The sequence below is a fragment of the Poecile atricapillus genome, chromosome 6 (assembly GCF_030490865.1).
Source record: "Poecile atricapillus isolate bPoeAtr1 chromosome 6, bPoeAtr1.hap1, whole genome shotgun sequence".
Taxonomy (NCBI): Eukaryota; Metazoa; Chordata; class Aves; order Passeriformes; family Paridae; genus Poecile; species Poecile atricapillus.
In genome coordinates this window covers 31319591-31341809 of record NC_081254.1, presented here as the reverse complement: position 1 = coordinate 31341809, position 22219 = coordinate 31319591, and the positions used below count along the sequence as shown (strand labels likewise).

The window sequence follows — 22219 nt, the reverse complement described above, 5'->3', positions numbered from 1 at the left end:
CTTCACTGGGGCTTTACTTACCAGAACAGCACTTACTCGTTTATTTTTCATCCAATATAAATCACATTAAGAGTAAAACAGCCCATTCAACATTTTCTGACTCTAAGAAAGGGTTCCAAAGTTAAATTGGAGAACAGAGTTTAAAAAAGAATATGGCCTTTTCTTGACACAATCATAATGGGACTGTTCATAAAACATCTCATCTGATGTACAGTGGTTGTTACCAAAAAGTTTGCACTTGTCAACAACTAACAAAATGTAGTTATCAGACATTTATGCTATTTATACCTTCCAAAAAGAAAGCTTTGGTATAAGATGTGTTTGCAAACTCCTTGTTTTTACATGTGGCCATTATATAAGTATTTTTATTTACTTCATTATTATATGAATTTACTAATTTGCATGCAATCAGGGATCCTGGGAGAATAAAGATAACTTCAGAAAAAAAATTCTCAGAGTGAAGGGAAATGCTGAATGATCCCATGACAAACATGCTTTTCTTGTACAATAAAGTAACATTTTTACCTGAAAACAGTAAAATGGCTGATCACTCTTGGCCTATCTTCAGTGTTGCAATAAAATATTTTAATCCCTTTAAAACTCATACCTGATTTTCAAGTATTTTTCGAACTCTGGTTGAGATACAGAGTAATCCTGTATGAGTGAGCGAAGATAAAACTCTCCTACAGGACTGGATGCTCTTTCTGTGGATGTGGTTTCCAGTACATTCACAAAACACACACCGTATATTTCTTAAGTGAAATGCCTAGGTTGAGAGTTTGGAATATATTCCAGACAAGTGGCTCTTTCTTTTTCCTAAGTGTATGCATCATATAAACCAGTCCCATCAGTTTATATTCACTTGAACAGATTAACTTTAAAACTGGCAGAAAGGGTTGTTTTCAAAGGACAATTTTTTCACTAGGCTAAGTAGCACTGGTTCAAAGTTCTCAACAGAACCTTTAAAAATGAATTTTTAAAGTTTTAAGTTATATGAGGTCAGAATAGGCAATAAAAGTCACAAGATTGTGATGGCATTATCTTAAGATAATAATCTTATTTTAAGATATGAAAATACTGAAACAATCATGCCAGTATAAGAAATAATTATACCATAATTCATAAGTGCATAATTTATCAAAACAATAGAGCAGTCATGGTTAGATGCAACCTAATACTCCTGTATAAGATATAACTACATACTGTACAATTGTTCCTTTTTAATAATTATTTTTACATTTAGTCCTCATCCAAATTAAGCTGAGTACTTCTATGTATGAATGGCTTTAGGAAATAAACACAACTCACAACAGGGCTTTATTACTGCTACTGCACCACCATGGCATGCAAGTAACTATGTAGTCAACTATAAACAGTAAAATGTCATCATCTTTCTGAAATAAAAAGAACATAAAAAATACAGATATAGTAGTAAACATCAATTATCTTTTTATATCTTTCATATTTACCAAAAGTCTATCATTACATGAGACATTTAGACCTCTGTATCACTCTCCTGTACTAGGATGGTGGCAAATTTGGAGTTGAGAAACGATACTTTCAACAAGCTTGTACAAAACTACTGGTTTCATATTACACTCTGTCAGTGTGCAATGCATAAATGAGAATATGACACATCTGCTACCTGCCCCTTAGCATACTCTTAGTCTCTTCTATGTTCATGAATTTTTGTAAATAAAAAGACTGAAGGCCATTAAATCTGGTTGCCAGGTTATCTGTTGTGGTTACTGAGCCCCCAAAAGACTAAAGTCCTTCACAAAGGAAATTCTTTCATTGCATTTTTTTTCTTGAGTACTGATTGTGTGGGGTTCCATACTGGTTGTGGGATTTGACAACTAATGTTGGAAGCAAATTGGATTTTTAAACATTTTTATTTATTTATATAGGGTAATTCCTTAACAGGTGCTGAAGTGACAATGAGATGAAATTCTGCAGTTGTGAGAAAAAAAATATCCATACTTTATTATAAAAACAAGAGCCAAAGTGCTGACTGGAATTAATTTCTTCTGCTTGCAGCTCAGGACAATATATAGATACTAGAAAATTTCAATATTGAAACGGGAGCAGGTTGAATAACAGCATGTTCAACTCTCCTTAGATTCGCAGTCTTGGAGACTCTCTTGGGAAAAAATACTGTAAAGCAGCTTTTCCATGCTCAGTTGATTTTGCTGATCATTTAGCTGGCAGGGAGGACCCTCTCTGTAAATATCCCTAACTCAGGACAAACTCTGAGATACAGAAAAGAAAGCCCACCCAGCACTCTTCTGCAGCCCAAATTATATTTATGAGGTTTTTCCAGTGTGAAGAAAAATAATCATTAAATTCTCAAGCCTTAGTATTTGATAGAATTATCTTTCAAATATTACATGTGGTGTTTTTGGGATACACCGTTGCTGAATTCAAAAGATGACTACCTCTTCTGGGCAATGATAAAAAAAACACCTAAATCCAAATTATTCTCTTTAGTTTCTGCTTGCTGGAAAGAAATCTTCATGCCAATTAAAAGGAAAGATCTATACAATTCCCATTGTTATGTTAAGCTATAAAAAAATTTCCTTTAGTTTCTTGGAATTTGCTCAGTTTTCAATGATACCAATTGCTTCTACATTCCAAAAAAACAAAAAAAAAAAAAAAAAAAAAAAAGTAAAGTTTTTCCTAGTTCTGTCCAAGGATTTTCCCTGCTCTGATATGTTCAGGATTAAGAATACTCAGTATTTTATCTTGTATTTTGTTGATACCAGGATCCACTCTTTTTATTAAAGCTCTTCAGGTATACCCATACATACCACAAGTTTGTTCTGCTTTGGGGGATAGCAGGCTGTGTGACTACAACAGAGCACAGGACCTCATGTGTTCATTCATAGATTTGCCTCCATAAAAACTGAGGCTGTAGTTTAGCTTTCAATGGAAGCCATTTAAAAAGAAAACATTACAGAATATACAATTGTAGTTCTTGACTCTCAGACACAAGTTCCTTGATGTGTTGAAAGGTGATGTTTTCGATTTCTGACTCCTGAACTCTTATCTTTACAGTCCGCAGGCTTCTGTTGTGAAATGTCTATCAGAGCACTTGCAATTGCAAGACCTGTAAGATAAATAAAGGAAAAACAAAATTTAATGCTCAGCTTTCCTGAGAAGAGTTCCAGAGCAGCGTGATGGTTTCTTTCAAGCCAAGTTTATGTGGTTTCCCAGAAGTGACCAATTTTAATTCAGTCAGGTGACAAGTTCTCACTTTCTTCAATGCTACTTGGAGACAGCGAAGAAACAGTGGAAGGGAAAAAACGCAGGTAAGACACCAGACTGGAAATAAGTTCCATTTGTGTCTCTAATTGATCTGCTGTGTGATCTTAGCATGACCTCTCTTTATCACCATTTTCCTGATTATGAGGACCAGAAGCTTTCTGACATGAATTTCCTCATATTAAATGTATGTGCATTGCATTTAGAAATTGACAAAACCATCAAATCAGAAAATCAGAGAGGAACAGAAACTGCAGTTAGGATAACATTGTACTCCTTTGCAAAAGAAAAAAAAAATAATGTATATCTATATCTATCTATCTATATCTGCTTCATTAATTGATGAATATTCAGAGGTTAATATTAACCACAAAAAGATATGAAAATATCTTTCTAGAAAGCACAGATCAGTGATACAGTTGACAGACAGTGAACCATGATGGCCTGGGTAAATGCTAAATATTTTCAACTCACCAAAAGTCTTCTGGTTTAGATTCTGGTTAATTTGTTGCTATTTCATGACCTGCTGTAATCTCAACAGGGTATTGGCAAAGGCATAGACCAGCGTGCTTAAGAATCATAGAAACACAGAAGATTCTGAGTTGGAAAAGACCCACAAGGCTCATCAAGTGCTGTTTCTGGCTCTGAACAGGACAATACCAAAAATCCCACCACGTGCACTGTCCACATCCTTGAACTCTGTGCTGTGACCACGGCCCTGGGGAGCCTGGTACAGCACCAAACACCTTCTAAATGAAGATTTTTTTTTTCTAATATCCAACCTAAACCTCTCCTGACACAACTTCAGGCTGTTCCCTCGGGTCCTGTCACTGATGACCACAGAACAGAGATCGGTGCCTGTCCCTGCTCTTCTCCTCATAAGCTGTAACTGCAGTGAGGTCTCCCCTCAGTCTCCTCCAGGCTGAGCAGACCGAGTGACCTCAGCCACTCCTCATTCACCTTCCCTTCTAGACCTAAGAAGCTGATATTTTAAGAATTTTCCTCTCCCATTTGCTTTCTACTGCATCCTTTCTAGAAATGAGTGACTTCTAAAATGCTGTGATTAACAGCACACTTAATGCATGGCAGTTCTGGGCTTTTAAATTCACACAGGTGATACTCCAATCAAATGGATTAGGATTATTCACATCATTTTTATCTTCTACTGCAAACAAACCACAAAAAAACACTTTCACATGTGCCCAAAATGTAGGTAAGGATGGTGCTGGTTCTCAACACTGCCCAAAACATTTAATTCTCCAAACAATAACACAACCACTCTCTAAGTAAACCTTTGAAAATTCTTTTCACCATGTTTAACAGGCACTTTTCTTATCTCAAGCCAATATCAAACTCAATTTATCTATTACACAGAATCCAATTTTTGCAATACTTTTTATGCAATCCCTCATTACAGCACTTATCTGCTAAGAAACTCTGCAAAAATTGTTTTTCACTAACAAGTGTTGCTACAATCTTCCTTCATAATATAAGATATATGGTCAGATTCAGTTCAGGTTTCCAGTATCCTGAAAAAATCTGTTATTGCACACTGGTAACATTACCTTTCTTAAGCCACAAAAAAGTTGCAAGAATTGATTAATGTGCATCCAGCTTTAAAAAATGCACAATACTGTAAAACGCTAAGTACAATTATCATTGATACATTTCAGGATATGTAGGAGCCAAGATTAATCAAGTTGTTTTTTCTCACATACACAAATATTTCCTGGCATGAGCCAGTGATGCTTAAAATTGGACTTTGACAAATTAAATTGCTGAAATCTTTGAGGCACCTTTAAAGTTTAAGCAGTATCTGGTGCTAGCAAATTCAGGGATAAAACCTAAATAACATTTTGGTGATTGCTTCCATGTCATCCCATCTTCAACAGCTAGGCTTAGGGACTCTGCTAAACAGAGAGAGTATTATTAGTAAGCAGATTTTTAATTTAATAAGCTATTGTAAAATATATTTGGATGTATTGAGGAACCTCACTTAATAGAACAAGTAACAAAAAGGAATCCTTAGGTCTAGCACTGCATACTGGGGGGTACTGGCATGTTGATTGAATTCCATTAAAATCAGGTCACTACAGAAGATCATTTGTCAAAATGCCACAGAAATCATCTGATGACATTCATTTATTACGTTTTCTACGCCCAGCATAGTTCCTTGTTATCAAAGCAATACAATTAACTGGGGGAACAATTCATTATTTCAGACTGGCAGTCTAAAGGAATTTCATTTACCAAGTCAAGCCTGTGCACAGACACTTCGAGCAGGGAGAATTTACATCAAAATAAAACAGAAGAAAATACTGTGGCTTAAATATTCATTAAAAAAAACCCAACCAAAACCAAAACATTCCCTTGATTTTACAGGTTTTTTATCTAAATAACAAATGTGAATACATTTACAGTCATTGAAGTTGGAACTGTAAATTGTAAGTGCTCCAGATGTGTTACCTCAATTCCTAAGTTATTCCATTCACCTGCCTTCTCTGAATGCTGCTGTTTAAATATCCTGCCTGACATCCAAACTGGTATTTCCCAAATCATTGCATGGTCTCTGGTTGATTCTGACTGTTGAGCAGCATGGCAGAAAGGAACAGAGAAATCAGTAAGGATCCCACATGGAGACTCAACAGGTCACCTGCAATTTCTGTAAAATCAATCTTAGTTGCAGAACCAGCCCTATTTTTAAATTTACTTTGTTTTTCTACTAAATGTTATAGAAATAGCCTGACCTAGTTCTATGCAGCTCAAACAACCTCTAGCTTGCTTTAAGGATATGTATGCATAAGTCATTAAGAAGTAAGCCCAGTCAAATTGTAAGTGGAAAGTATATTTTGGTAAGAGGTAATTGCACCCACAACGAGGAGAACACCAGAGGAAGCAATATGAACTTGGTTATCTTTAGCAGAACTATTGTCTTTCCTAATGGAAGTTAAATGGTAACAGTTTATTTTCGGGAAGTCTCTAATCATAAAATTACTGGGGTGTGAATTTTTTCCTTTTAAATTTTTTTTACAGTAGTGCCAAACTATTAATAAGTAGGAAGTAGGAAGGATAAAATACAGCAAATCAAAGGAGATTATCTTGAAAAGCGCATTCACAGTTTATGTACAAACAGCCCTTTAATCCTGCTTTCAAACAAGAGCATCTGAAAAAGTAATTCATTCTGAGATGCTCTCCTCCCAGTCTCTGTAAAAACAGGCAGTACTATATATTTTAATTTTGCAGCAAAACAGCTTCATTAGGCGTGAAAGGTTAATTGCAGGTTTAAGTGCAGTTCGGGGAACAGTGCACGGGTCTGTGGTGAACAGCACAGTCTGCTACAGGAAGGCTGAGTGCTATAAACTGTTTGCCCTGCTGAAATGTTTTACTACCTCATTTACTAACTGTCTTCTTTTACTGCTTGTATTTGTAGTTCTTCTAAACCTTTAATAGCTACAGTTTTATTTCACTGTAATCAGATTTAAATGGAAATACCCATGCTGGGATGTTTAAACATTTTTCCTCTGATTGTATACAACTACATTTGAACTGATGTAAGACTACACTATCTCTAAAAGTAGGGAAAAAAAAACCCACATTGAAAAAATTAGTCTTACATGATGGTGTGCATATTTAAACCTTTTTTTTTTCTCCTCTATTGTTCATTTTAATGAGAAATTCATGGAATTCTTACTATCTCTTTTGTTAAAAGTAAGGGAACAAAGAATGACCTCAGATTTGTGCTTAGGCAGGGAACTGGAAATGTCTCCTTTCAATTTAAATATGCATTATTCAGATATAACATTTGGATAGATGTCTTCATTTGATTAAATTTCTACACATCATTGTTATGCAGAATCAGAACATTCAGAAACCTGGAGACAATTAAATAACTACAAGTTAGGTAGATCAATTAGATTTGTTTGGCATTTTAACCAAAATTATAGTCATTGTTTAAGGTGACTTTAAGCAACAAAAATAAAATGCCAGCTGCCATACAGACAGACTTACACAGAAAAGACTGGGTAAACACTATATCATTAAAGTCACAGGTTCACCCTTCAGTGCCCACAAGTTTTGTGTTCCTTCCATCTGTTGATTTTTTAAAGACTGGCATTACTGTACATGCTCACCTCATAGTGGACAGACTCCTTGTATCACAAAGGATCTCTTATTCAAAATATTGCCATTGTGGAAGAAAATATTGCCCATGGAAACCTGTAGAAATGGATCTGAGCTGTTTGAAGATACACTGAGTGATGAGAATCACAGACTCTGGTGCCCCATTGCAGTCACCATAGCACACAGTGAGGCCAATGAAGGCATTTTCATATTCATCAATAAAATTACCAGTTATAATGTAGGGAATTTTAATGAATTCTGCCATTTATCAATATTTTAAGTCTATAAAAATATTGTTTGATAAGTACACAATGAATATTGTGTGAACTAATGGTATATGCATATATATACAAAATTGTGTAATAATGTAACATAAATATGCCATTATGTAAAAATTATATATATACACACAAAAATTATATACAACTCCCCACAGTTAATAATGAAGTTTTGTATTACCTAGTTCTTAATTTGAAGAAACAGATCACATTCACCATAACATTTATGGAATGCACACATTTACTCTTCACAGAAAAAAATTTGTTGATTATAATGTCTATAATAGTGGGGGAATATAGCATTCTAGAAGGAACATAAAATTATAGAATATTGTTACTAGGCAGTGTTTCTGAGTACCCATGGAAAAAAATCTCTTACTTTCTATGAGATACTGTGCTAGAAATAGTCATATTCAATTTAGTTTAGCAATAGTTTCACAATTTTCTGGTTGTTCCCATGTTTTCAACCAAACTGTCTCCAAGCAGACCAACTCAGGCTCAATTTTCATGGCTGAAAAGGCCAGCCTGTTCCTTGTGCTGCATACTCCTCTGCTACACATCCAGTCATGTTGGGAGATATCCAAAAGGCACAGAAAACAGAACCAGAACAAAATTTGGTATTCAAAAATGTGATGCATAGAGCCCCCTCCTAAGCTACTACAAACCTGATACTTGAGTACTTTCCAGGAGAAAAAATTAAGAGTCATCTGAAGTTCAAGACTGTATATGGCTAGAAGAACACAACAGATCTAAGTTCATTTCGAAGTCAGAAAATAGTCAAATCCTTCATGTGTATCCGAATTTCCTGATCTGGCAGGTGTGCCTAGACAGTATCCAGAGATCGCAGACTTAGTCACAGAGAAAAATAATCATAAGCATCTGCCAAGAACAATAAGTGTCTTCATAGCCTGTCATATTGAATGGGTTTTTTTATTTGAATTAGATTATTTTTAAAAGGAAAAGCTGACAGCACCTCAAATTCACAGTCTTTTTATGGGCTCCTCTTCCTGCTTGGTGCATGAATGTGTATTTTAAGTTGACACCGCTCTTACTTTCGGAGAGATATATTAAACAAACTAAACTAACTAGGAAATTACTTTGGGCAAGTAACCCCATCATTTTTTTCCAGTGATCATTTTTGCAAGATGGGAAGACAGCCAAGAGGCCAGGAGGTACGTTTTCCTTTTCTTTTGCATATAACTTAATTAAATAAGTAAAATACAAGACAGAACTTAAACCATAACAATAATAAACTAAATAACGGTAGTGTGGAATTAAATAGGCACACACTAGTAGAGAGAAGATGTCATGTTCCTTTTTATTACACCTTTCCTATTTAGTAATAAGGGCTATCTATAAGGGACTAAGAAATTCTTATTTCCAGAACAGACCTATAAATTACCTGCTGTCAGTTTGTGGGAAATGCAGACTATACAATAAAGGCTCCTTGAAGAAATGTTCATTCAGCCTTTCCCAAATTTTCTCATTGTGAAAAGGAAATGGCCCTACATATTTGTGTGAAATATTTGTATTCCATGGGGCCAGTAGTGATTTTTTTTTCTTTTAATGCGGTTAAGCAGTTTTTCTTCCCTTTCAGAGTGAGATACCCATAGTTTGGTCTGAAATCCAGGTCTGTACAACATCTGGTGCCTTTCAACTCTCCAGCTTGCCAGTGACTTAAGAAAGCACAGGTTGTTTGGCCTCTCTGGAAATGGACAAGGGGAAGCTGACAACGCACTCTGGGATGCTTCAAACGGTGAAGTGGAGCCAGTGGGGAGCTGGGGACACCACAGTAATGGAATGGGGAAATCTAACAGTGATTAACTGAAACTTTTTTCTCACCACCCTCTTAACTCAAGCCCTCCTGGAGTACAAGAGTACAAGAACCATAGAACCATTAAATTGTTTAGGCTGGAAAAGACCCTTAAAATCATGGGGGTGCAACCACTAAGGCTGCAAAGTCCATGGATAAAACACGTCCCTGAGTGCCACATACAAGTCTTTTAAACACCTCAGCAATGGTGATTTCAGCACTTCCTGGCCTGCCTGTTCCAGGGCCTGACAACCATTTTGGTGAAGAACTTTCTCCTAATCTAAACCTTCCCTGGTGCAACCTGAGGCCAGATCTTCTTGTCATATTGTTTTTAACGGAATTATAATAAAAACACCTAAAAACGAATAATCTATTTAAAATATCTGCAAGTCTCATGCAGATTAATTCCTTGCTGCTCCGCCACTGTATATTACACATAATGCATTAAAATGCAAGTAATTACACATTTTTTCTACAATGGACAGTAATATTTGAACCATTTGGATTACATTTTCAGTTTGATTACATCTCACTTCCATTGAATCATTTATCCATATGTTATGTGAAACATCTCTATTCTTGTGATGTTGTGCAGCCGTTTAATTTGTTTTCAAGAAAATCACTATAAACTAATTTGCTACTCTGCAAGAATTTGGTGAGATGCATTAATCATGCCAGAATCTAATTTGGTCTTGTAAACCTATTTCTGTAGAAGAGAAAAAAGTCTACTTGGAGTACTGAAGAAGCTCTATTTTCACTCACTTTTAAGCAATACCTGGTTTAATACAAACAAAATCATAATTGTTTTTTTTAGAAGTCAGTATCACAGTTATAGCCCAGGTGGGGTTGGTTTATGAACCCCTCTATAGTAATTAGACACATCTGGATTGCAAAAGGCTCCTCCAGCCTGGCACACTCAAGGTTGCTTGTATAGCATTTTACTCTTTGTCTCTATCTTCAGCAAACTCTTTTTACTTGGACCATGGATGCAAATGAGAGCAAAATGAAGAGATGAAAGCCATAAAAAGTTGTGAGGTTGAGTTACAACATTTTAAAAGCTTTTTACCCAAACCCATTCATGCAATTGGATGCTTTAACCACTGTGATGAAAGTTAAAGCCTTGTTATACATCATGAGAGGGATGAACACCTGTGGGACAGAGATTTATCATCCATACAAACAGAGTGTGATTGGCCAGCATTACAGGGCTGAATTATACTCCATGCAATTCAATAATCAGAATATCTGTGTGTGAGAATCTGGGAAACAGAGCAGGGTGGAACACAAATGAGCAATCAGGAGAACACTCAGAAGGAGAAAAAGCAGCAGTAGTCACTGGGGTTTGCTTCCCTCCAGGGGGACCTTTCTGGCAGGGGGTGATTTAAAGCAGATCTCTTTCTGTCTTTAGAGGAAATCTGGGGTGATAAACCTCACCAGGTGAAATTCAGTTTTTATGAATACCTCCCTAATGTTCCATCTGGGTGATAACATATACTGTCAGACTTGCAGCTTTACTACTCTTCTCCTCAAGACAAAACACACCACCTTAAAGACAATAGCCTTAAGGGCCCAAAAGGGGCCAATTCTGCCCAGGCTGGAGATAAAACAATACTACTTACATTACCATTTACTTTTAAGGAAGAAGATTAGAACAATAATCCTCTAAGATCCTTTTTCTCTCTCTTGCACCCTTTGTGTTGCAGGTGCCAGGTTTTTTTTTCCCTTGTGAAAAATTTTATTTAAACCAGAAAGCATTGAATAGGTTCATGCAAAGAAATAATTTTAGTTCACCAGAAATTCAATAGGATTTCAGCTTTATCATCAGTAGGCATGATATCTGCAGTGATTTTCCATATAGAATTCTCATTTTAAAGTTTTGCTTTCAAAGGTTTACAAAGTATTGAGCTTGTTTCCCATTTCCAACATACTGGTGCAATATATCATCACTCTAACCACTGTTTTTGATACTAATTTGGTTCTGGCCAAATAGTAATGCCAGTTTTTCAGTATTCTGCTGATGCCCAATTAGACATTTAGAACATCCCCAGCTACATGGCCAGGAGTCACTGTGACAAAACAAACAGTCTTGGGAAGGTAACACAGAATTAAGTCAATGGGACTGAAAGTGTGCTGAGAATATCGAACCATATTTTGAATATCACTAAAGTGACAACTTCAGGGTCCTCAGGATCTCTAACCAGGGTATTTGTAGCTTCAGGAATATTAAGGCTTGACAATAACAAAAAAAGAAAAAGAAAAACAAGGAAGATAAAGTCACAAATGCTCTGCTGTCAGTATTAGGGTGGCTCCATCAGCAAATCTGGCATCAACTTGTATAGAAAATTGATTTTTGGTAAAAGGCTGAAAAGCTCACACCATTAAAGAACCATTTTAACCCCCAAAGATTTTGTACAAATAGCCCTACCACAATTATGGTCTGCACTGAAAGAGAATAATTCTGAATGGGACTCCAGCATAGACAAGTAAGCTACACAGCTACTCATTTATTCTTTACTGAATCTTCTATTTTACATTGAAAACACCATGTTCTGACTAGAACAGGCAAAATTACACACTTAGACCTGTCAAACTGTATGGAAATAGGTTTCCATTTTAAACACTTCATTACATACACTTACTTGGTCCTGAGCAGTCAGTATAGATAAATATCAGTAAAATGATAGTAGAAGAGCACTGTTTCTGCTTGTGTGACACATTCAGATACAGCAAATGCCTGAAACTGAGAGATAGTAATACAATGGCTGCATATCAATGGAAATATATTATATTATAAGTCCCAGGCATGTGTCCTAGTTTAGAGAGAAAGAACTGGAAAACTGGTAGTCCATAGTCACAGCTTGCCACCTACCTCTGTGTACTCACAATCCAACAAATAGCACTCATTGTCTCATTTGCTCATTAAATCAATACATTTTTTTAAAAAATCCAACCACAATACCAAAACACCAACAATTATTGTAAAAAAAGATTACCAAGCTATAACTTTTGCCATTTAAAATATTTCTCTAAATTCTTGTGGAAAAAGATGAGAAAGATTCTCTTGGCACACCAAATTCAGATTCCACATTTCTCCTTTTAGGATCAACATCCTTCAGAGATACAGAAGGTATGAAATATTCCTCTCAGGATCTGATTTGGCATAAATCTCAGCCTGATTTGCATGTCTCCTTTTAATACAACAAAATAAGATCTCTAACTCATGGCCTGTTGAACAGGACTCGCGCTGTGAAATGGATGTGGGAAAAAAAAGGTAGAAACCAAGTGAAAAATACTCAAGAAGATCTCACAAAGTCCATTTCCCAACAATGTCTGCTCCCTGAAGGTGCACTCAATGAAATTACACTTTCTGACACTAAAGAGTTACTGCTAAGAGTTACTAAAGAACTACAACAGCCCACTCTCATCAATATTCGTGTAAGAACTGGCTGAAATTAAACCATGGACAAGAAGATTTGTTAAGAGATACATCGAGCTTGGAGTTTTCCAATGTCAGGATGGTTCTTTTAGACAACAGGCAAAATTCAGAGCAATTCTGTGCATTGTTCCCATATTTTCATCAAAAATGGCTGTGCTGTACAAAGCATCCTCCTGTCTTTGTATTTCCAGGATGTGATTAAGAGCTAGTGTTCATTTAAGCATTTTCAAAAAAGCTTTTATTATGTGATGAAGGAGAAACAAACCTTCAGCAGGACATTAGAGCTCCCTCACTGCCATAGTGCTAAATCTCCCATCTGTTTTTTAAAAGCAGAAATTGCATTGAGGCCTCTATTTGCTATTTAACTGCCGACCTTTTTCTTCCCACTATTTTTTCCCATATGCTTTTTGATCACATATGAAAAACTTCGCTTTGGTTCTCTTATTTCCTGATTTTCTATATTTCAATTAGTCTTCAATGGCTATATATACAGTGATAATGATCCAAGAGTGTTTTGAATGTAATCTGTTTCATACTTCCCAAATTCTGAGAACTGCCACAATTTGAGAAACTTTCTTCCATAGCCCCTGAAGTGCCTCCTATAAAATAATAATATAATAAACCATGAATCTGCTCTCCCTTTGCTGTGAAATACACCATTCTGTCCTACAGACTACTGCAGTATGATTTGCAACTATAAATAATTATCCTAAGTTATAAAGGTGCAATATAAAACTATAAAGCAATACCAACAGATACCATACACTCAAGACTTTGAAGAAGCCATAAGGAAACAGTGATTTTCATAAGGAATAGGAAAAAAGGTAACAGTGAAAATCATGGTTCATGCTTAGGATTGATTCATTAGAAGCTTGCTGTAATTTTGGGTGCAAAGAATGAAAACAGAAAACCACCTTTTTTTCTAAAAGTTGGGACACCACATTTTATGATGTGGTGAGAGAAAAACAAAAGCTCTGGTGGGAACGGGACTTGATGATGTGTGAAGTTCAGAATTAAAAGCTATTATCCCCCAAAAGGGGAAGAGCCAGACTCAAGAGGGATTCATATAAACCTCTGTAAGGTTTGTGTCCAGATGTGTCCAATCTAAAAAGTTGATTTTTGTTTCTTCTGTCTGGTCTGGACAATACAAAAAGAGGAATATATAAAATTTCTGACTTTTTCCTACACTACTTTCCAATGCCTTCCTTTCAAACAGCCCTTTATTTTCCATTGTTATTTTTGCTGCTTTTTTTTTCTGTTGAGCTTCAGTCAACACACAATTTAACTGCCTTTACAAAGTATTTAGTATATAGACTTCCAATAGTCAGGAATTTTCTCTGTGAATTTGATGTTAGCTTCTAAGCTACTCTAATTCCTTTCTAATTTCTTTCATCTCTTTGCATTGTACTAGTGTAGGAAGGTGGTATGGTAGTTTAAAAAGTTGCAAGCATCCTAAAAATCATTTATATTATTTGTCCTTCTCATGACTTCTCATTTTAGTGGTCAATTATTTTCTAAGAAAGATACACACAGCCATTATTTGCAGAGAGATGAAAAATAGATGTTCACATTTGAACTATGACCTAATAATTTCTTTAAGAGCAATGAAACAGATCGTGAACAATCTAAATGCAGCCAGCCTTATTTCATTATTTGAATCCCACTTGTGTTTTAAGAGGAATATTTACATTCAAGATTCTAAAAACTGTGTGCTAACTAATGCACATTTCTCATGCAACTTTTCATCTTTGATCTGTTTAACTGTACTTTCTCTACTCACACTGCAAAAGGGACAAAAATGTGTTTTCCTCACTAGGGTGGCCTCAAGGATACAGCTATCCTTTGTGCCAGTGTAAGATCTGCATGGAGCTGCTAAATATCCACAGAAGCTGAGGCAGTGGGGTTTAAATCCTCTCCAGATCCACTGGGATGGGTTTCAAGGGGAGGGAAGTAGAGCCAGGAGCCTCTTGCAAGAACAAACAGCCTCCAGAGTGAGGCATGTAATTTCTGAGACTCTTAAGAGATCTAAAGCTTGGTAGGAAAAGTCTGAGCACCAAAATTCATGGTCTGACTTAAACAAGTTGAATTTTCACACTTTTTTCTTTCCCCCCAAACATTAGCTCTTTCAAGTCCTATTTTAGAGCTTTCATTTACAAAAATCAATGTTTAGTGACCTTTTCATGATGGTTTAAAAATGAAGACAAGAGATGTGTCCAGGGAAGAGAAACTATATTAAAATATTGAGCTTGTGATCTCCAAAGTGCTACATGCAAATTAACTAATACATGCTAATATAGTAATTAGGTAGTTTGCCTAGGTTGAGTGCAATGGCTGTTTCCTAAAGTCACCACTGAATGAGAGATGGGATGGCATCACACCATAGCTAACAGCTTTCCTTAAAATGAAACGTGCTTAACCTTTGTGTATTCCTGTCTGAAAATAATGTAAGTCTATTTAGAGTACTGACACGATTTGCAAAAAACACATTTTGAAATCGAGATATGTTTTGAGTTATTGAAACACTGCAACACTAGACAAAAGCAGAATGGGCTGTTGGCTGGCTGGGATGAGGATGGAGCAACAGACATTTCACCTGGAATGACTCCTGTGTTCTGCACAAACATCACAGGCAATGACCCCTCAGCTTCTTCTCAAGAGCAAATAGCACAGAAAAGACTTGAAAGCCTTAGAGGGAAGGGGCATCCCCTCCACAGGGCTGTCCATAGGCTCCCTCCTCCTTCATGGACAGCCATAGAGACCAAACAAACAGGCTTTGCCTGTGGCTTCCCAGAGGATCACACTCCATGGACACTTGTACATCCAAGCTGGATTAGGCACATGTTTGTACACCTCTCAGTGTAATGAAGTCCCAGACACAGTGAGGACTCTAAAACCTTGAGAATAGAAATGATAAAAAAGCCCAGTCATAAACAGAAATCAAACTGGTAGCATCACAGGTACCCGTGGAGCTTTGGAATAACCACAAAAAAGCTGGCACAGGATCACTGGAGTGATGTATTCTGAACCAGATTGAAAAAAGCAACCTGGAAAAAAAACAGTATGATTATAATGAATGAGCCTTTATTCCACATATGAAAGTGCTTCTGATGCTGACAACAGGAAGAACAATATTTATCATTCTAGGATCTAAGGGGACAAAACAACAATATTAAATCATGAAAGGTTTTGTTTGGGAATTGGCATTGTTTTCCGTCCCTTGTGTTACCAGAATGATAAATGCTTTCTTTTGTGTAGGAAAGAAAAGATACTGCATGATTATTGTACATATTTTTATGCCATAATTTTTGAGACGGTTGGTTAGATTCTCATTAATACAAATATTTATAATAAAGGTGCTAACAAACATTTGAGGGGGTAGGGATGGTGGCTTCCTCCTCTACAGTTTTATTTGAGACTCTCCTTCATTATGTTTCAGTTTCTAGGACAGATGAAACAAGATTCAGTTATCACAGTTCTTAGGATAACTGGTGGGAATATTCCAGAAGCACAATGTGATCAAAGTGGATGGAAAAGCAATACCCAAATGACTAAAGGCAAAACTGTGCCAGTCCCAGAATTACAGAAAGAGCTGATATGTATGAGACATACTAAACACTTGCATTTGAATTTTTAATATAGAAAATAAATGTCACAGCATTTTCGTGAAGAATCTATTAGTCTTGAATGCAGCTCTTGAATGCAGCTCATCTGCTTCTCATTGCTATGGTTTATACCTTGTACTTTTTATCCATCTTTAACTCCTGCTGAATACTCAAGCAATTGCAATGTCTGACAGGAGGTTATGGATTTTTTCATATTATCATATTTTTCTTACATTTTATGTTTTCAAAGTTTAGCACAGAGCATTCCAGAGAGCACATGAGAGTTAACACACTTTGTTGCCAATATTTTCAAATGCAAGCAATATCTCCTGGTCTGCACAGTTCAGGATGAATATGGTGCATCACTGTGCCATCTAAAGTGACTCAGCTCTGAGAGCTTCAGGGCTTGGCTCTGCCTTCATTGCCCTGAGAACACAGGGTTGAATTTTTTCAGACAGTAAATACTGAACATGTAAATAATTATATAACTAGTAATCTGGTCTCCAAAGATATATATGAGCATGACTCCAAGAAAGGTTTAGTTTTGAATTATATAATTCTGTGCATGCTCTGAGTGCTGGGCACAAGTTCCTAGAGCACAGCCAATTTTCCTGCACAGATTTCAACTGCTAGGTTAGATGCACTTCAGAATAATATTTAAAATCACAGGGAAATGTGCTTTATGTATGTTAGATATTATTGTGTGCATGGATAGAATGGCTCTTCAGAAGAGCATGACGGTTTTCATTTTCTTTTTGGGTGTAATTGCTGTTCCTGTTACTCAACCATCTCCCTGTAACCTCCATCAGGGACACAGCTTCACTGCCTTGTGTGTAATGTGTGAGAGCTGCACCACAGAGCATGCAAACACCTTTGCACTGCACTTAAATGTTCATGGGAATAGAAACACACTCTCAGACCTCCTTAACCCACAGACTTATAAATTCGGGCCAAACATGCAAATTTAGCTGGACTTTTATGCAATAATGGACTAAGCAATGAAAGTCCTGCAAATCACTACCAGCTCTCAGTTACGCTGTGTAGCTCAGAGGCTTCAGGTGATATTTCTGACACCCTGTTCCAGCTGTCACCAAGCAGCCCTTTGTGAATGGCTCAAGTAATGGTGTGTGAGAAAGAACACCATCTGCTTTACTCCTATCTACGTTGGCCTTGCAGTTCTAACACAAGAAAAAAAGACACTGCTTGGTATTAAAATCTGGCAATAGAAACACTTCATAGATCTGTGGAGCAACAATACTGTATTAATCAACTGGTTTGGACTGCTTGGGGTTTCTTTTTGACAGAGAGAACTAGGCTAAATTATTTTGAAACTTAGTACATGAGTAGGCCACAAAATTAAAAAGACTCAGTTACTTGAATTAGCACAAATTTTCCAGGGAACTTTTAGCATACGTGCAAAGTTTTGTGTAGAAAAAGACATGTACAGACATTACAATGAAAAGTCAGGAAGTTTCCAGATTTTGATAGATTTCAGGTTGGATATGTCAAAAGATAAGCCCTGATGCTGGCAGGCAGTCTCCCTTGAAAATTTAGATTCCACATACAGAGATCTTCAGGTAAACCAATTTCTACTTTCACCTCTGCCTCCAAGTGCTGGTCTCAAAGGACTTCATTTCAGCCAAGACCTGTCAAACCCCCAAATGCTTTTCATTACTGAATTCCTTCTGTATGTTCTGTCAGCTGTGTTAAAATAATAAATTCACAAGCAATTGATTTTTGAAAAGGGAGAGAACCACTTGAACTCATCTCCTGATTTTGTTATTTCAGCATGTAAATTTTTTCTTTACATATTTAAAATTGTAGCTTGAAGTCTTTCTTTTTTATGCCCTTTATGGGGTTTAAAGTAGCAACAGGTTCAGAGAACTTGTAATAAAAAAACCTTCTAGGTACAATGACTCTGAGACATCAGGGGTGTACTCCAGTCAGTGCATGTGCTGTCAAATCATTAATATTAATGATAATTTGCTCACAAACATCCAGCACATACTAGGTGCCCTGGTGACCTTAATTGGTGCTATGAAATAATAAAATGATTTCTTCCATTCTGATGTATGCAGGGAGAAATTTAGGACATTTCTAAAATTCCTTGCAGAGGTGATTTTATGCAGTTTTTGTCATTATCAAGGGAGGATGATACACAAAAGCCATAGTGATGGATTAAGAAAGCAACAATGGTTATTTCACCTAAAAAGTTGAAAAGAGTCTTTTCAAACAGTGTGTGTGGAAAAGGAGCTTAGTTTGGATGAAGCAGTTGCAAGAACACCTTAATGGGGGACAAGAAAGCAATTAACAATGAAAAGTCACTGATGCAAAAGATAGTCCTAGAGATTAAAATCTTATTGAAACAAATGCTTCTCCATTTGATCATAATGAATTGAGCTGAAAGATCTGCAAAACCAGTTCACTGAACACAAGAAGAAAATAATAATTTGTTACCCAATTATAGTAGAAAGCTTTCTACCCAACAAACTGCTCTACAGCATTACTGAAATAGAAATAAACTGAACAACACCATAGTAGAATTAGACATAATATTATTTGAAACTGAAACATTTTCAATGTGATAATTAAGAAAAAAAAAATATACAGATATATCAATGCTTACAGGACTCTAAAAACACAAGAATATGCTTTATCCCAATGGAAAACCAAAATATTCAAGGGAAGAAGAGATGAAATGGGCATAGGAGGGATAAATGAAGCAAACAGTGCTGGGAAGAAAGGGGCAGTGCATGGGGCAACAGGGGAATAGACTGAGATGAGATAAATTGCAGAGAGGGAAGTGGGAGAGGTAGGGAGAGAAGAACATTAAGAAGTGAAAATTGAGAGAAGTACATTACAGTGCAGGAACAGATTGCTTAAATTAGAGAAATCCATCAGATCAAGGTAGATTGGGTTTTTGTGATGGGGATGGAGATCTCAAATTCATCCCACCTGACTTTAGGTACTTGGCTGAGACATCCAAATGTGGAAGGGTTCCTGTCAAAATGTGAAAAATCAGCAGAGAGGCCTGTCCAAAGAGGAATCAAGGCTCCACGTGGGCTCAACTGCCCTTTGACAGAAGTGTTAAGAAAGGATAGGAGCAATCACATTAGTAACACATTTACAATAATATGCAGAGATTACATGAAATGTTTGGATTCAATGGGACTGCTGTAGAAGAGATTAAAGGAGAAAATAAACATCAACAGCTGTCACAGGAATTGTTATTGAATAGGTTTTTTACAGGTCCCATATTTTTCAGTCTTGACATTTATGGGAAAATGTGGCAGTGACAGGGGTAGGCACAACAGAACAGTCAGTGGTGAGGATGGCACCCACAGAAAAAAAAATCTCTTACATTTCCATTTTCTTACCAGTTGCTTTGCCACTGGAACAAAATATGAAGTCACATGTCTGGGACAACAATGTGGGATATACCAAAATCAAGGCAATGGCTTCAGAAAGGCTCTCCACGTTATTCTCAGGGAAGAGGAAAGGATTTGAATACATTTAAGAAGTTGTGAGGAAGGAAAGGTCATGTGCTAAAAAGGCTCTTTCACCCTTTCAGCAAGACAGGTTTAACAAACATGTCAAAAGCCTCCTCTCAGAAAACCTAAAGGACAAGAGCTTAAATGAATTCTGATAAACAAATCAACAGAGTAGGCAAATTAACAATCTTAACCTTAAACTCTATGAAAATAAGGAATCAAGCAGACAACCTGGAAAGACAACGAAGTTGGAGTCAGTTTGTCAGAAAAACCAACATGACAGAAAGGCACTGGAAGGAACACACATAGGTGTGAGCAGTTACAAAAACAAATTATCTGAAAATATGGATTTCTTCACTGTCTAGTAAATAAAGTAATTTTTGCAAATGCAACAAGCTTCTAGATGAAAAAAACAAAACTGAAATCATCAAATTATCTAAGTATTTTGGGTTTGTCACTCTGTAAAGAACCAACACAAATCCCACCTGAAATGAAGCTGTAAATATCACATTTTTTCAGATCATCTACTTGAATTTCAGTAACAAAAACTTTGAAGAAATTCAGTTGCGTGTTTCCACTGCAATGAAGTTTTCTAATACTCCTAGTGATGAGCTGAAACCTGTGTGTAATTAGGCCTGATGAACCTTGTCTCTTAATAGGGACAAACCCAATGTTTGAAACTTAAGTATGAACAAAAGACAGGGTAAAAGGAAGCAGAAAATGTATTGCCTACATTAGGTTTTCCTAGATTTAAAATTATGGAGAAAAGTTTAAATACATCAAGAGATGTAAAAAAAAAAAAAAAAAAAAAATTAAGAAAAAAATTGTAATTCTTATTTAAAAGAAAAACACATTCAGGACTGTAGCCTTTCTGAGGTCCCTTACCTTACTGAGTGTTCTGCTGTGAAAAAAGCAGTGTTCAGCTGCTCTCATGGCAGGAGTGTACAAAGCCAGCACAGGAACCAGACAGTGAACATATAGTCAGGCACTGTGGTTCTCTCTGCCATAATGAAATTATGCTTTAGACATTTTCTGCGTGACTAATCTTTCTTGATTTCATTTTGAAGCCTTGCAGTGAGCTGTGAATTATGGATGTACAAGGCTTTGTATATGTTTGTACAAGAGCTCTTTGGGGTTCTGCTGTCTCCGGTACAGAAGGATCACCGGACTTTGGTGCACAACTTCTGCTGTCTCCACTCATGGCTGGTAGATCATTCCCAGCCTTCCCTGGGGGGATATGATAGACCCAGAGAAGCTCCACACTGAGCTCAGTGCCCTGTGGAGCTGTCCCCAGCTGAGCTCCATCTCCATCCTTGTGCAGGGAGCTTTGAGGGGAGCTGGGGCTGTCCCAGGGTAACACCAGCCCCAGCCTGACAGGCCAAATGTGAAAGAGAATTGGGTTTTCAGCACTAAAGGAAAGGTCTCTGTAGATTTCCCAATTCTCAGACTTTTCCCTCTTGATTTCCAAAATATTCCTGACATGGCAAAGCTTTTCCTAAGGTATCCACACCCATGCCTACCATCAAATCACATCAATGTACCCACTGCACACTTCAATTTCTACTCAGGTGTCCAGACTAGAACCTTACAGAGACTCATCCTGTCAATGGGGAAGGCTCAATCCCTTAATAGAAGCATCTAATAGGAGCACCTTAGGAGCTGCATGTGATTTTTTTCTTTCACCATGGCTGTCTTCCACAAAAATATTTGTGGAAAGAAAAGCTGTGCCCACAGGTTTCAGGACACTGAACACCAGAACTGCAGAAAGGCTCTCAAACAGAGCAGACATTGCTTCACACCAATTTGCCATCAGCCTTAATGAAACTGTGCACACAAATGTTCTCTTTGCAAGTCTCTTTCACAATCTGAGTCTAATACCTGTAGCATCTACACCAGAGATGCACAACAAGGATGTGAAGCTCTTTATAAAATCTGACTGACGGGAAATCAATATTACAAACAAACCCATAACCAGAGATCCATTACTGCTACAATGTATAAACCCACTCTGTGCTATTCAGTAAACACTTGCAAAGTATGTGTCAGCAGTGGGAAATCCTTTTTTCAGCTCCCTGGGAATATACAGTGACACAACATCCCTGAAACTAAGAAATATTGTAAACAAACCCATAGGCTCATAACCTTAAACAGAGTTATCCACCACAGTATAGTCTCCTGTGCTTTGGCCCCATTATAGGAAGATTTACTTTAGTCTTTTA

General features: G+C 36.8%; 1 protein-coding gene across 2 annotated transcripts in view; it reads right to left on the bottom strand.

Moving 5' to 3' along the window:
* Window positions 1–1036: 1036 nt before the first annotated feature.
* The window catches only part of ATRNL1 (attractin like 1), a 432748-nt gene continuing 411565 nt past the window's right edge, over window positions 1037–22219 (bottom strand). For both annotated transcript variants that reach the window (XM_058841794.1, XM_058841795.1), the window contains one exon: window positions 1037–3106. In XM_058841794.1, the coding sequence (XP_058697777.1) occupies window positions 2982–3106 (125 nt within the window). In that variant the 3' untranslated portion in view covers window positions 1037–2981. The remainder of the gene's footprint in view (window positions 3107–22219) is intronic.